Below are 17,123 nucleotides of genomic sequence, written 5' to 3' on the forward strand. Positions count from 1 at the left end.
TTACTCAACAGATATTTATTGAGCCACCAATTCTGTGCCAGGAATATTCTAAACACTGAAGATATAGCAGTGAACATGATAGTCTAAAACCCCTGATCTTCTGGAGCTTACATTTTAGTAGGAATAAACAAAGTAATCCATATAGTTGACTACTAGAAAGCGATAGTTTTCTTGACTAAACATAAAGCAGAAAAGGGAGGGTGAAGAATATGAGGTTGGGGAATTACGTAATTTTAAACTTGGTTATCAGGGTGGTTCTCACTTGGAGAATGTGACATTTGAGTAAAAACTTGAAAGTGGTGAGGAAAGAAACCATGAACATGTATAGAAAAAGAATATGGCTGGCAAAGGCAATAGCCAGTGCAAAATGCTTACTGAACAACAAGGAGTGCAATGTAGCTGAAGCCAAACGAGTTCTGGTAGGAAATAGGTCAGAGAGGTTAACAGTGATGCTAGGAGATAGGTGAGAGGAAATGTGTTGAGACATTTAAGCTAATGTAAGGGCTTTGACTTTTTCTCTGAATGAGATCAGAAGCTATTGGAGTGACATTATCGGATTCATATTTTAAAAGGATCTCTTTGTCAGCTGTGTTGAAAATGGATGGGAAAAGGTTGACAAAGGAGGGCAGAAGCACAGAGGAGAGTAATAAAATATACTAAGATAAGGATGATAATGGCTTATGTCAGTGTGATGGTAATAGAAGTGATGCAAAATAGGTGAATTCTGGATATATTTTGAAGATCACACCAAAAGGATTTCCTGACAGACTGGATATGAGTCAATAATAATCCTAAAGCTTTTAGACAACAAATGGAAGGATAAAGTTGCCATCAACTGAAATGGGAAGACTGCAAATGAAGACCTCCACTTTGGGCATGTAAGTTTGAAATGTGTATTAAACATTCAAGTGGAGAAGACAAGAAAGCAGTCAGATATATCCATCTGGAATTCAGGGAACAGGTCTAGGGTAGAAATATAAATTAGAGATATAAAATTGACAGTGCACACAGACGACACTTAAAAGTCATGACACTGAATTTAGTAATGTGGTCAGCAGCGACAATGGCAAGTCCACTAGCAGGTCCCTACTTAGACTGGGCTCAAGAGAAATGGGAGGAAAGGAATTAGAGACAACAAATATAGACAACTCTTTGGGGGAAGTTTTGTTATCAAAGGGACTAGAGAAATGGAGTTACTGCTGGAAGGGGAGGTGGGATCAAGAGAAAAATGGAAGAAATAACATCACGTTTGAATGTTAATGGTAACGCTCTACTAGACGGAAAAACTGATGATGCAGGGAAGAATTAAAGTGAAGGAAGTCCTTGATTTAGGCCAGAGGGACTACAGAATGTAATCCAAAGCAAACATGGAGGTTTGGTGTTAGATAGGAGATTGGACATGCCATCTAGAGTAACAGGAGAAAAAGAAGAGTATGTGTATAAGACACAGGTAAGTAAACAGAGACCAAGTTGGAAGCTTGTGGAAATTCTCTTGTGATTTCCTTCATTTAATCAGTGAAACAAAATAGGAAATGAAGTCATCAGCTGAGGGTGAGAATAGGGGAGAGGTGTTTTAAAGGTCTGAGGAAAAGATAAGTGTAAAATAGCCATTTAGGAGAGTGTGGATAAACCAGGTAAATACGCTATCACTGCCTAGCAACATTAGGGGGCTCTCTAAAGAATATGGTCGTGAATTTAAAGATACACCAATCAGCATGATTTTGTTTGTCTCTAGTCACATTTAGCTGCGAGGCACAGAATAGACAGAGTTGTATTTACCCAAGGTAAGGATTTTTGTCAAGCAAGATCCATGAAGCAAGAATTGAGGCTACATGCAAGAAAGTGATTATAATGAATGACCATGGGATATTGCCCACTCTAAGGAAGAAAGAGAGGACATGAAAGAGGTAATGATCACAGGCCTGAATAAGGCTGAAGGATTGTTAGGGTTAGGATACTAAAGGAAGTGGGCTAGAAAGATGAGAGATGATTAGCAGAAAATGGAAGCTTGAAATTAGTATTTAAGAATTGTTTTAATTAAATGACAAGACCACAGGAAGATATGGCTGATGTAGGACGGGAAAAAAAGATCACTGTAGAAAATAAGTTCAAAGAACTAAGAGGCCAAGATGTTAGAAGAATCATTTACAAGGCTATATTACTAAGAACTAACACAGAGAGCAATTATAAACCAGAAACTAAAAATCATCAGAAAATGAGGAAAGATGACTTCAGTAAGTAGGTGATACAATTTTTTTTTACATGAAAATCAAAGCTGAAGATTTTTTAGAGAGGAAGGACTGGAAATGGAAATGAGGAACAATGAGAACACACGTTTTACCAGTTAGTCCAGTGGTATGACGGCTACTGGAGAAAAGCAATTAACACTGAGAAGCCTACAGAAAAACAATGTGATCAGAAAGGCAGATTTCCGTCAGAGGTAGATGGTGAAGAGAATGTGCAGGGAAGAGGTTGACAATAAGAGGAATTTGGTTAATGATGAATAGTTCCACAGGGCATAGCAAAAAGGTTTCAAGCACTGTAAAGGAAAAAGAATAGAGACAGATATGGGCTGTGCACAGACTATGGAGGTTTGAGTGAGGAGTGAAGTGGGAATCTGAGACTCCTTGCAGTGACTTGCATAAACAGGAGGAAAAGGCATAATGAAATTGGTTCTGGTTGAATCAAAGCAAATAATAATGTCAGGGCTGAAAGTGTTGGAAAGAAAGGTGGAGTTGATATCTAGGAACCCCTTTTAACCCTGCAGATGGAAGTAGGGACACCTGGGAAGGGCTGATCTTACCCAAGCATAGAACATAATGAACTCATTCTTGACCCCTCCATGAGAGGGCCCATCTTACTAAGGGCACAGGCTTCCTTCACAGGCTTTGGGACTTACTCTTGACTCAGTTATTTCTTAAATAAAAAGAAATACTCGTTATTTGCAATACACTCTGACATCTTTTATCCTATTTCTTTATTTCTTTTAATACTGGCTATAACCCACTCAATTAACTTCAAAACTCACTAATGGTTTATGACCCATGGTTTGAAAATAAGACACTGTAGTAGGTAATTAATCTTAACTTCACAATCATCCAGGAAGACCTGAAGTTCTGAATCTTTTTGTCAAGTATACGCAAGTCCTTTTGAAATTGATCTATGTTACCTTTCAAGAGTTAACGTGCAAACAAACAAAAAAACCCACATGCATATACACACAGGAAAGTTATTTTTACCATTTTTCATCTTTCATTATTTTACTTTGAGGACTACTGATAACTGCTTGGTCTTACCACTTGACCATTATTGTCAGTTTGCCATGCCATCATCCAAAGATTTTCCGCTAAACCTTCCTTCTCAAACCACATATGGTATGATGAAATAAATGGATGCTTTCTTTAAGTCATTCAGTCATTCCACAAACATTTATTTGATGCCTGTTATACCAGGCATTGGATATCTAATGGTGAAAGCAACAGACATGGTCCCTCTACTTATGGTGTTGTGATGGGAAATGCTGGGATGGGAGCCATTTTATACAGAGGTCTGTTACAGAAAGTAACGTTTTAAGCTGAGACTTGAAAGATGAAAAAGAGCCACACATGTGAAGAATTGGGGGTAAAGCACTCCAGGCAGTTAAACAGCATCTGTCAGGTAAAGTTATAGAGAGCTTGAGCCTATTAGAAGAATTAAAAGGAGGTTTCTATGGCTGCAGCATGGAAAGAGAGGGTATGAAAGGCTGAAGATGAGGCTGTAGACATGAATAGAGGGTAAATAATACAATACCTTTTAAACCATGGTGAGTAGCTTGAATTTTATTCAAAGTGCAATAAAAAGTTATGTTTTACCAGGAGAGTGATATAATTTGATTTATATTTTTAAAAGCTCATTCTGGCTCCTGTGTTGAGAATGCATTGGGAGAACCCAAGGAAAAAAGCTGGAAAAACAATAATGAAGCTATTACACTGTTCCAGGCAAGATATGCTAATAGCCTGGATTAGGCAGTGCAATAAAAATACTGAAAAGTGGCCACAGTTGAGATATATTTTGGAGATAGATGCTATAGGACTTACCAAAGGATTAGGTGCTTTTGAAATTTTTTAAAAATTTATTTTATTGGGGAATTCCCTGGCAGTCCAGTGGTTAGGAGTCAGCTCTTTCACTGCCATGGCACAGGTTCAATCCCTGGTCGGGGAACTAAGATCCCGCAAGCTGCACAGCATGGTCAATAAATTAATAAATTAATTAATATTTATTTTATTGAAGTATAATTGATTTACAATGTTGTGTTAGTTTCTGAGGATTAGGTGTTTTTCAAATGGGAAAAGATTAATGCCCACATTTTTGGATTTAGCAGTGGTGATATAGTTCTGCCATTTATAGGGGAAGACTGGTGGAGAAATGGCATGGGAAGGAAAATCAAGAGTTCCATTTTAAACATGTTAAGTTAAAGATGCCAATAAGGTATGCAAGCATAAAAGTGAACTACCAATTTGGATATGTGAATTCATAGAAGTATAAACTGGAAATATAAATTTGGAAGCAATCAGAAAATTAATGGCATGGAAATAGCAGAAATCACCTAGGGAGAAGAGTACATAGAAATAAGTAACTGAAAATATTATTGATAACAAAGACTAAGTTCAAATACAGTCAGCCCTCCATATCCATGGGTTCCACACACAAGGATGGAAAATACTCGGAAAAAGAAAAATTCCAAAAGTTCCAAGAAGCAAAACTTGAATTTGATGCACATCAGCAACTATTTACATAGCACTTACATTGTATTAGGTATTATAAGTAATTTAGAGATGACTTAAAGTATACAGAGGACGTGTAGGTTATATGCAAGTAAAATGCCATTTTATATAAGAGACTTGAGCATCCATGGATTTTGGTATGGGGCGTGGTCCTGGAACCAATCTCCTATGGCTACTGAGAGACAGCTGTATTAGAACACACAGCTTTAAGAACATTTTCAACATGATTGCCTTTCTCTCCACAAACTACCGAAAATGCCATGTAAGGCTGATTCACATCCACAGGTCTCTCAATAAATGAACGAATAAATGATATAGCTATGTAAACCAATACATTTTGGTGTTTTACTTCTGCCAAAGTTGTTGATTTACTCAGTCAACACTTATTTTTATTTTTTAATCCACGTTTCAGTTAGGCAGCCATAAAGCAGCAAGGATCAGTCAACTATGGCCTGTGTGACAAATTCGGCCTATTGCCTGCTTCTGGATGGCCTGTGAGTTGAGCATGGTTTTTACATTTTTAAATGTCTGAAAACAAATCAAAAGAAGAGTATTTCATGATATGTGAAATTATACAAAATGTAAATTTCTGTGTCCACAAATACTGATTTATTGGAACAGTCATGCTCACTCTTACACATATGGTCTGTAGTTATTTTCAAGCTATGACAGCAGAATTGAGTAGTTGCAACAGAGACTGTATGGCCCAAAAAGTCTAAAACATTAACTACCTGGCTCTGTACAGAAAATGTTTGCTGACCCCTAATATAGCACATCACTAATTTGTACCTAATTTATAAATATCTTGCCAACCTGAAATTTCTATAAATAACTTACTGAAGTACTCAGAACATCTCCATATATCAAATGAACTCACATATAAGTATTTATAAGCACAATGTCTACCAGAAGCAATTGACAAAGAATTGAACCAAAAGATAAAGATTCTAAGTTTCTGCCGGGTACTGACGTACCAACTCAGTAAGTACCGTGAAAAGATTTGATAATTATTTCTACCTCAAACACCTAAAACTCTGGAGTTAACTCATTTCTTTCCATCACTCCCTACTCTCTCTGTCAGAAAAAGAGTAAGTGTGTGAAATATTTTATGCCTAAGGCTGCTACTGGGTCCTTGAGAATAGCAACTACTACCTTAAAATTGCAACACTTTGTACAAATTCTTAAAATATAACTCATTCCATGCACCTGACCCTATCCAAGTAAACAAAGAAATATTCTTACCATTTAAATTTTCCAAGTTAAAAAGGTTTCCTATTATCTTCTTTGTTCCATAAACACTACTGGACATAAATGTATATACTGTGTATTACTTCTTTCAGGCCAATAAGTAATTGTTCAATAAATTATTATTCCAGGCTTTCCCGCTTAAGGTGGGAAATAACCTGCCAACTGGAGCGGTGAGCAGCCTTGCTGAGCGTCGAGCAGCCTTGCTGAGCGTCAGAAGAGTGACCTACTAGAGCCAATCTGCAAGGACTGGAAAGGAAGGGCCAGATACAGCAACTTTTTCATGGCTATAAAAGGGAGAGCTTGACAGGCCCACACCACGGGACCTCTAGAAACTTTCCTGAGCCGTGTGGCTGACAGGGTCTTCGTGCTCCGGCCAGGTGTCAGGCCTGAGCCTCTGAGGTGGGAGAGCTGGGTTCAGGACATTGGATCACCAGAGACCTCCCAGACCCACGTAATATCAATCGGTGAGAGCTCTCCCAGAGGTCTCCATCTCAACGCTAAGACCAGGCTCCATTCAATGACCAGAAAGGTCCAGCGCTGGACACCCCATGCCAAACAACTAGCAAGCCAGAAACATAACCCCACCCATTAGCAGAGAGCCTGCCTAAAAATAGTAATAAGTTCACAGACACCCCAAAACATACCACCGGACGTGGTCCTGTCCACCATAAAGACAAGACCCACCTCATCCACCAAACACAGGCACCAGTCCCCTCACCGAGGAAGCCTACACAAGCCACTGAACCAACTTACCCACTGGGGACAGACACCAAAAACAACGGGAACTATGAACCTGCAGCCTGCGAAAAGGAGACCCCAAACACAGTCAGTTAAGCAAAATGAGAAGACAGAGAAATACGCAGTAGATGAAGGAGCAAGGTAAAAACCCACCAGACCAAACAAATGAAGAGGAAATAGGCAGTCTACCTGAAATAGAAGTCAGAGTAATGATAGTAAAGATGATCCAAAATCTTGGAAATAGAACGCAGAAAATACAAGAAACGTTTAACATGGACCTAGAAGAACTAAAGAGCAAACAAACAATGATGAACAACACAATAAATGAAATTAAAAATTCTCTAGAAGGAATGAATAGCAGAATAACTGAGGCAGAAGAACAGATAAGTAACCTGGAAGATAAAATAGTGGGAATAACTACAACAGAGCAGAATAAAGAAAAAAGAATGAAAAGAATTGAGGACGGTCTCAGAGACCTCTGGGAAAACATTAAATGCACCAACATTCAAATTATAGGGGGTCCCATAAAAAGAAGACAAAAAGAAAGGGGCTGAGAAAATATTTGAAGAGATTACAGTTGAAAACTTCCCTAGCCTAAACGAACTCCAGAGACGGGCACGAGCCGCGGCCATCAGCGTGGACCCCAGAGACGGGCGTGAGATGCTGGGGCTGCTGCTGCCGCCTACAAAAAGCCTGTGTGCGAGCACAGGTCACTCTCCACACCGCCCCTCCCGGTAGCCTGCGCAGCCCGCCACTGCCAGGGTCCCGGGATCCGGGGACAACTTCCCCGGGAGAACGCACGGCGCGCCTCAGGCTGCTGCAACGTCACACTGGCCTCTGCCGCCACAGGCTCGCCCCACATCCGTACCCCTGCCTCCCCATGGCCTGAGTGAGCCAGAGCCCCTGAAGCAGCTGCTCCTTTAACCCCGTCCTGTCTGGGCGGGGAACAGACGCCCTCAGGCAACCTACACGCAGAGGCGGGTCCAAATCCAAAGCTGAACCCCAGGAGCTGTGCGAACAAAGAAGAGAAAGGGAAATCTCTCCCAGCAGCCTCGGGAACAGCGGATTAAATCTCCACAATCAACTTGATGTGCCTGCATCTGTTGAATACCTGAACAGACAACGAATCAGCCCAAACTCAGGAGGTGGACTTTGGGAGCAGGATATATTAATTTTTCCCCTTTTCCTTTTTTTGTGAGTGTATATGTATATGCTTCTGGGTGAGATTTTGTCTGTATAGCTTTGCTTTATAATAGCTTTATTTTACTTCATTATATTATAGCATCTTTCTTTCTTTCTTTCTATTTTTTCTCCCTTTTACCCTGAGCTGTGTGGACGAAAGGCTCTTGGTGCTCCAGCCAGGCATCAGGGCCGTGCCTCTGAGGTGGGAGAGCCAACTTCAGGACACTGGTCCACAAGAGACCTCCCAGCTCCACATAACACCAAACGGCAAAAATCTCTCAGAGATCTCCATCTCAACATCAAGACCCAGCTTCACTCAACGACCAGCAAGCTACTGTGCTGGACACCCTATGCCAAACAACTAGCAAGACAGGAACACAGCCCCATCCATTAGCAGAGAGGCTGCCTAAAATCATAATAAGGCCACAGACACCACAAAATACACCACCAGACGTGGACCTACCCACCAGAAAGACAAGATCCAGCCTCATCCACCAGAACTCAGGCACTAGTTCCCTCCACCAGGAAGCCTACACAACCCACTGAACCAACCTTAGCCACTGGGGACAGATACCAAGAACAACGGGAACTACGAACCTGCAGCCTGTGAAAAGGAGACCCCAAACACAGTAAGATAAGCAAAATGAGATGACAGAAAAACACACAGCAGATGAAGGAGCAGGGTCAAAACACACCAGACTTAACAAATGAAGAGGAAATAGGTAGTCTACCTGAAAAAGAATTCAGAATAATGATAGTAAAGATGATCCAAAATCTTGGAAATAGAATAGACAAAATGCAAGAAACATTTAATAAGGACGTAGAAGAACTAAAGAGAAACCAAGCAACGATGAAAAACACAATAAATGAAATTAAAAATACTCTAGATGGGATCAATAGCAGAATAACTGAGGCAGAAGAAAGGATAAGTGACCTGGAAGATAAAATGGTGGAAATAACTACTGCAGAGCAGGATAAAGAAAAAAGAATGAGAAGAACTGAGGACAGTCTCAGAGACCTCTGGGATAACATTAAACGCACCAACATTCGAATTATAGGGGTCCCAGAAGAAGAAGAGAAAAAGAAAGGGACTGAGAAAATATTTGAAGAGATTATAGTTGAAAACTTCCCTAATATGGGAAAGGAAATAGTTAATCAAGTCCTGGGAGCACAGAGAGTCCCATACAGGATAAACCCAAGGAGAAACACGCCAAGACACATATTAATCAAACTGTCAAAAATTAAATATAAGGAAAACATATTAAAAGCAGCAAGGGAAAAACAACAAATAACACACAAGGGAATCCTCATAAGGTTAACATCTGATCTTTCAGCAGAAACTCTGCAAGCCAGAAGGGAGTGGCAGGATATACTTAAAGTGATGAAGGAGAAAAACCTACAACCAAGATTACTCTACCCAGCAAGGATCTCATTTGGATTTGATGGAGAAATTAAAACCTTTACAGACAAGCAAAAACTGAGAGAGTTCAGCACCACCAAACCAGCTTTACAACAAATGCTAAAGGAACTTCTCTAGGCAAGAAACACAAGAGAAGGAAAACACCTACAATAACAAACCCAAAACATTTAAGAAAATGGGAATAGGAACATACATATCGATAATTACCTTGAATGTAAATGGATTAAATGCTCCCACCAAAAGACACAGGCTGGCTGAATGGATACAAAAACAAGACCCGTATATATGCTGTCTACAAGAGACCCACTTCAGACCTAGAGACACATACAGACTGAAAGTGAGGGGATGGAAAAAGATATTCCATGCAAATGGAAATCAAAAGAAAGCTGGAGTAGCAATTCTCATATCAGACAAAATAGACTTTAAAATAAAGAATATTACAAGAGACAAAGAAGGACACTATATAATGATCAAGGGATCAATCCAAGAGGAAGGTATAACAATTGTAAATATTTATGCACCCAACATAGGAGCACCTCAATACATAAGGCAAATACTAACAGCCATAAAAGGGGAAATCGACAGCAACACAATCATAGTAGGGGACTTTAACACCCCACTTTCACCAATGGACAGATCATCCAAAATGAAAATAAATAAGGAAACACAAGCTTTAAATGATACATTAAACAAGATGGACTTAATTGATATTTATAGGACATTCCACCCAAAAACAACAGAATACACATTTTTCTCAAGTGCTCATGGAACATTCTCCAGGATAAATCATATCTTGGGTCACAAATCAAGCCTTGGCAAATTTAAGAAAATTGAAATCGTATCAAGTATCTTTTCCGACCACAACGCTATGAGACTAGATATCAATTACAGGAAAAGATCTGTAAAAAATACAAACACATGGAGGCTACACAATACACTACTTAATAACGAAATGATCACTGAAGAAATCAAAGGGGAAATCAAAAAATACCTAGAAACAAATGACAATGGAGACACGACGACCCAAAACCTATGGGACGCAGCAAAAGCAGTGCTAAGAGGGAAGTTTATAGCAATACAAACCTACCTCAAGAAACAGGAAACATCTCGAATAAACAACCTAACCTTGCACCTGAAGCAATTAGAGAAAGAAGAACAAAAAAAAACCCCAAAGCCAGCAGAAGGAAAGAAATTATAAAGATCAGGTCAGAAATAAATGAAAAAGAAATGAAGGAAACAATAGCAAAAATCAATGAAACTAAAAGCTGGTTCTTTGAGAAGATAAACAAAATTGATAAACCATTAGCCAGACTCATCAAGAGAAAAAGGGAGAAGACTCAAATCAATAGAATTAGAAATGAAAAAGGAGAAGTAACCACTGACACTGCAGAAATACAAAAGATCATGAGAGATTACTACAAGCAACTCTATGCCAATAAAATGGACAACCTGGAAGAAATGGACAGATTCTTAGAAATGCACAAACTGCCGAGACTGAACCAGGAAGAAATAGAAAATATGAACAGACCAATCACAAGCACTGAAATTGAAACTGTGATTAAAAACCTTCCAACAAACAAAAGCCCAGGACCAGATGGCTTCACAGGCAAATTCTACCAAACATTTACAAAAGAGCTAACACTTATCTTTCTCAAACTCTTCCAAAATATAGCATAGGGAGGAACACTCCTAAACACATTCTACGAGGCCCCCACCACCCTGATACCAAAACCAGACAAAGATGTCACAAGAAAACTACAGACCAATATCACTGATGAACATAGATGCAAACATCCTCAACAAAATACTAGCAAACAGAATCGAACAGCACATTAAAAGGATCATACACCATGATCAAGTGGGGTTTATCCCAGGGATGTAAGTATTCTTCAATATATGTAAATCAATCAGTGTGACACACCATATTAACAAGTTGAAGGATGAAAACCATATGATCATCTCAATAGATGCAGAAAAAGCTTTTGACAAAATTCAACACCCAGTTATGGTAAAAAACCTCCACAAAGCAGGCATAGAGGGAACTTAGCTCAACATAATAAAGGCCATATATGACAAACCCACAGCCAACACTGTCTTCAATGGTGAAAAACTGAAACCACTTCCAATAAGATCAGGAACAAGACAAGGTTGTCCACTCTTACCACTATTATTCAACATAGTTTTGGAAGTTTAAGCCACAGCAATCAGAGAAGATAAAGAAATAAAAGGAATCCAAATCGGAAAAAAAGAAGTAAAACTGTCACTGTTTGCAGATGACATGATACTATAGATAGAGAATCCTAATGATGCTACCAGAAACTACTAGAGCTAATCAATGAATTTGGTAAAGCAGCAGGACACAAAATTAATGCAAAGAAATCCCTTGCATTCCTATACACTAACGATGAAAATTCTGAAAGAGAAATTAAGGAAACACTCCCATTTACCACTGCAACAAAAAGAATAAAATACCTAGGAATAAACCTACCTAAGGAGACAAAAGACCTGTATTCAGAAGACTATAAGACACTGATGAAAGAAATTAAAGATGATACAAGCAGATGGAGAGATATACCATGTTCTTGGATTGGAAGAATCAACATTGTGAAAATGACTGTACTACCCAAAGCAATCTACAGATTCAATGCAATCCCTATCAAGCTACCAATGGCATTTTTCAGAGAACCAGAACAAAAAATTTCACAATTTGTATGGAAACACAGAAGACCCCGAATAGCCAAAGCAATCTTGAGAAAGAAAAATGGAGCTGGAGGAATCAGGCTCCTTTCCTTCAGACCAACTGCAAAGCTACAGTCATCAAGACAGTATGGTACTGGCACAAAAACAGAAATACAGATCAATGGAACAGGATAGAAAGCCCAGAGATAGATCCATGCACATATGGTCACCTTATCTTTGATAGAGGAGGCAAGAATATACAATGGAGAAAAGACAGACTCTTCAATGAGTGGTGCTGGGAAAACTGGACAGCTACATGTAAAGGGATGAAATTAGAATACTCCCTAACACCATACACAAAAATAAACTCAAGTTGGATTAAAGACCTAAATGTAAGGCCAGACACTATAAAACTCTTAGAGGAAAACATAGGCAGAACACTCTGACATAAATCATAGCAAGATCCTTTTTGACCCACCTCCTAGAGAAATGGAAATAAAAACAAAAATAAATAAATGGGACCTAATGAAACTTAAAAGCTTTTGCACAACAAAGGAAACCATAAACAAGACCAAAAGACAACCCTCAGAATGGGAGAAAATATTTCCAAATGAAGCAATTGACAAAGGATTAATCTCCAAAATTTACAAGCAGCTCAAGCAGCTCAGTATCAAAAAAACAAACAACCCAATCCAAAAATGGGCAGAAGACTTAAATAGACATTTCTCCAAAGAAGATATACAGATTGCCAACAAACACATGAAAGGATGCTCAACATCACTAACAGTTAGAGAAATGCAAATCAAAACTACAATGAGGTATCACCTCACACCAGTCAGAATGGTCATCATCAAAAAATCTACAAACAATAAATACTGGAGAGGGTGTGGAGAAAAGGAAACCCTTTTGCACTGTTGGTGGGAATGTAAATTGATACAGCCACTATGGAGAACAGTATGGAGGTTCCTTAAAAAACTAAAAATAGAACTACCATATGACCCAGCAATCCCACTACTGGGCATATACCCTGAGAAAATCATAATTCAAAAAGAGTCATGTACCACAATGTTCATTGCAGCACTATTTACAACAGCCTGGACATGGAAGCAACCTAAGTGTCCATTGACAGAGGAATGGATAAAGAATACATGGCACATATATACAATGGAATATTACTCAGCCATAAAAAGAAATGAAATTGAGTTAGGTGGATGGACCTAGAGTCTGTCATACAGAGTGAAGTAAGTAAGTCAGAAAGAGAAAAACAAATACTGTATGCTAACACATATATACGGAATCAAAAAAAAAAAAAGTTCTAAAGCACCTAGGGGCAGGATGGGAATAAAGACGCAGACGTAGAGAATGTACTTGAGGATACAGGGAGGGGGAAGGGTAAGCTGGGACGAAGTGAGAGAGTGACGTAGATATATATACACTACCAAATGTAAAATAGATAGCTAGTGGGAAGCAGCTGCATAGCACAGGGAGATCAGCTCGGTTCTTTGTGAACACCTGGAGGGGTGGGAGAGGGAGGGTGGGAGGGAGACTCAAGAGAGAAGGGAAATAGGGATATATGTATACGTATATCTGACTCACTTTGTTATACAGCAGATACTAATACACCATTGTAAAGCAATTATACTCTAATAAAGATGTTAAGAAAAAAATTATTATTCCAAGGCACTTACTGATATCATATGAGGTTTGAGAAAAAGGTAAAAGCTCTCAAAAAAGAATGTCAAATTAACTCCTATAAAATAGTTAGAAGTAGGAAAAACATGCCACTTACGTATCTAACTCACTTAAAACTGTTGTTGGTTTACTATGAAAATGTTTTAGCTTGCAAAACATTGTTTGCTGATACCTTAAACTCAGCTACTGTTACCAAACCTACATCTGTCATATGTAACAACATTAGTAAAAAACAATTTATACATCATTTAGTCAATAGCATAACTTAATTTTCTTTTATTTTTAGGCAGTTACTAAACTCACACTGTCTTCCACATCTCCAGTCTTCCAGCCTTTTAACAGCATTTTAGACACAGGTATCTGAAGTTCATTTTCTAGAATCTGTTTAATTTCTCCTGTACGAAAAAGAGGAGACCAGATATTACTAACAAAATAATGCAATAAGTATTTGTTCATATCCAGAGCTAGCATTAATATTAGGCATATGGTCCATAGTCAATGACATATGTCTGATGAATGCATATGAAAAATTTCAGTAGTCCAAACTTCAAATCTTGATCATACAACATGCTGTCCCTTCACCATTATGATAAAAGACTACACAATTACTTAAGTACCTTTTTAAAAAGAAACAGATATCAGTGATTGGGGGTTTGAAAAGAAATAATCTATTTTAAACCAACTGATAATACCTATATGTGCTCAGCATATGGTAGGAATAGTCGGTAAAGTACAAAACTTGAGGCATTATAGTATAGGGAAAGCAAATTGTGGAATGAAGACTGGGGCTGAAGTCTTATCTTGAAGAAATCAAACAACTTGCCTTTTTTTTTTTGCATCTATAAAATGGGGAATAATACTGCCTATCTTATCTACCTCTAGGGTTCAAGGGTGAAAGGAGATAACATCCATGAATGTAGCTGGAAAAAAAAATAAAGTCAACGTATATAATGTAGAAGACAATGTAAACTGTGTTAAAGAGAAAAGCAGCAGAATTTCAGAAAAGAAAAAAAATTATGTTGGATCAAATAGTCAGAGAAAGTTTTGTGAGACAGATGAGACTTAAATCCAGCTTGAAATACAGCTGGATTTAAACCAAGCTTGAAGTATAGCCGGGTTGTGAAGGAGAGCCAAATCAAAGGCCAGGATATTCTATTCAGTGAAGACAAAGACCAAAAGGTAAAAAGGAAAAAATGAAAATGATGCTAATGAAAAAAAGTGAGGAATCACAATTTTCCCAGTACTCCACAAATTACTTTTCAGGAATGGAGTCTACTTATAAATTAACCAGCTAATTTCTGGTACTACAGTATAATAAACAGATCATTAAATCAGAATGTACAAATATTTCATATATATGCTTTTATTAGGTTGGTTAGTCTATAATTATAGATTAACACATAATTCAATTTCATTTATAGTAAGTGATTGAACACTGCAGAAAATGATTATACTATACATTAAAAGTAATTCCATGCTGATAAAGGAAAAGATGGTGGGTGAAGCTTACACTACACAAGTTCTATGGAAGCACAGCTGCCTAAGCAAGCAATGCTACAATCAAACCCTTCACAGCCTTAGTGGCATATTTTTACTTTCCTAAAGAAAATTCCTATCTAGGCACTTTGGATAGTGATTAAACATCATAAAAAGAATTCTGATTCAACCTTATATTTTAGAAGCACAAAATTTATCAACTTTGACCTTCAAAAATATCACTGCTGACAAAGGATTGTTCTGTTCATGGAAATGAGAGAAAGGTGAGCCATACTTCTTTTACCAAATACATATAAACACTGCCTTTTCATTTGTGACTAAGGTTGCTATTTCTAAAGCTGTACCTATCTGGAACTGGGCTTATGCGCTTACAAGCCTGCCCAGTGCTTTCCTCTTAGAAACCTATCTACACCTGACACTTCCTGCTTAACCTCTTGGAGACACCCTTACCATTCATAACCTAAAGGAAAGGAAAAACAAAAAGAGATTTTAAGTTAAAGTCCCAGTTAGTCTTTGCAGCAAGCTTGGGTAACATATAAAACAAAAAGTCTTTTGTTCCACAGGTAGAAAAGAATAGAAAACAAACCCAGAGCCGTGACAGCAACCTGAGTTCCTCATATTCAAAAAATTCTTCTCTGTTGGTCTCAATTTCTTCTTCTCTAAAGTAGGAATAATAACTATACTACCAATACTTCATTGGGTTGCTGTATTAAATGACATACGGAATGGAAAATACTTTGTGTTACTATGTGTCCAATACATAAAAGGGACTCAAAAAATGTTGTCAGTTTTAAGTCCTATTAATTAAGGTAATACACCCATAAGTGTCTAGCATAGTATCTGGCCAGTATAGGTTCTCAATAAATAGTTGTTGTTTCAAGAATATCCAAAATATTTTAGGGCAGTGAAGCGCTAGAATGCAGCAGGTTTCAGAGCCAGTTTTTATATCCAGGTCTGCCTGACTCCAAAGATCTTAACACAAGATGGCACTCCTGTATGTTACTTCGAAAACTGAGAAGATATGCAGATGTCATCAAGGAACAGTCCACTGACTGCAAACCATATATCTGATAAGGGTTTAATACCCAAAATATATAAAGAACTCATATAATTCAATAGCCCAAAAAACCCCAAATACTCCAATTAAAAATGGGCAAAGGACTTGATTAGACATCTTTCCAAAGAAGATATAAAAATGGCCAATAGGTACATGAAAAGATGCTCAACATCACTAGTCACTAGGGAAATGTAAACCAAAAACCATAATGAGGTATCATCTCATACCTGTTAGAATGGCTACCGTCAAAAAGTAAGAGATAAATGGCAGCAAGGATACAGAGAAAAGAGAACCCTCGTGGGATTGTTTACTTCTATTCTTACTTTGCTGTGAGTTTAATCATTTAAAAACAAAAAACACGAAATTTTAAATATTGTTGTTAAATACTGTCAAATGCTTTTTCCTCCATCTATTAAAATGATCAAATGAATTTTTTCATTCATTGTACTAATATGGTGAACTACAATAATGGATTATATACAAATTGTTAAACAAGCCTTATATTCCTGGGTAAAGCCCACCTGACCATGAGTTATATTATATATATATATGTATATATTTTATTATATTTAATGAATTCAATTTACAAATATTTGTAAAGGATTTCTACCTCTATGGTTGTAAGAAATAGTCTGTAATAGTTTCCTTTTCCTGTAATGTCTTTGTCTGGTTTTAGTATCAGGGTTAATGCTGGTTTCATAAAATGAATTAGGCAACATTTCATCTTTCTCTATTTGTGAATGACTGCTAACATTTCTTCCTTAAATATTAGACAAACTTTACCAGTGAAGCCATCTGGGCTTGGGTTTTCTTGGGGAAAGGTTTTGATTGTTAACTATCAATAACT

General features: G+C 37.8%; 1 protein-coding gene across 1 annotated transcript in view; it reads right to left on the minus strand.

Annotated features, from left to right (window-relative positions):
• The window catches only part of FAF1 (Fas associated factor 1), a 489,781-nt gene that overhangs the window by 275,260 nt on the left and 197,398 nt on the right, over nucleotides 1-17,123 (minus strand). The window contains exon 5 of the mRNA XM_007164483.2: nucleotides 14,026-14,117. Within this exon, the coding sequence (XP_007164545.1) occupies nucleotides 14,026-14,117 (92 nt within the window). The remainder of the gene's footprint in view (nucleotides 1-14,025; nucleotides 14,118-17,123) is intronic.

The sequence above is a fragment of the Balaenoptera acutorostrata genome, chromosome 1 (genome assembly GCF_949987535.1).
Source record: "Balaenoptera acutorostrata chromosome 1, mBalAcu1.1, whole genome shotgun sequence".
Classification (NCBI taxonomy): Eukaryota; Metazoa; Chordata; class Mammalia; order Artiodactyla; family Balaenopteridae; genus Balaenoptera; species Balaenoptera acutorostrata.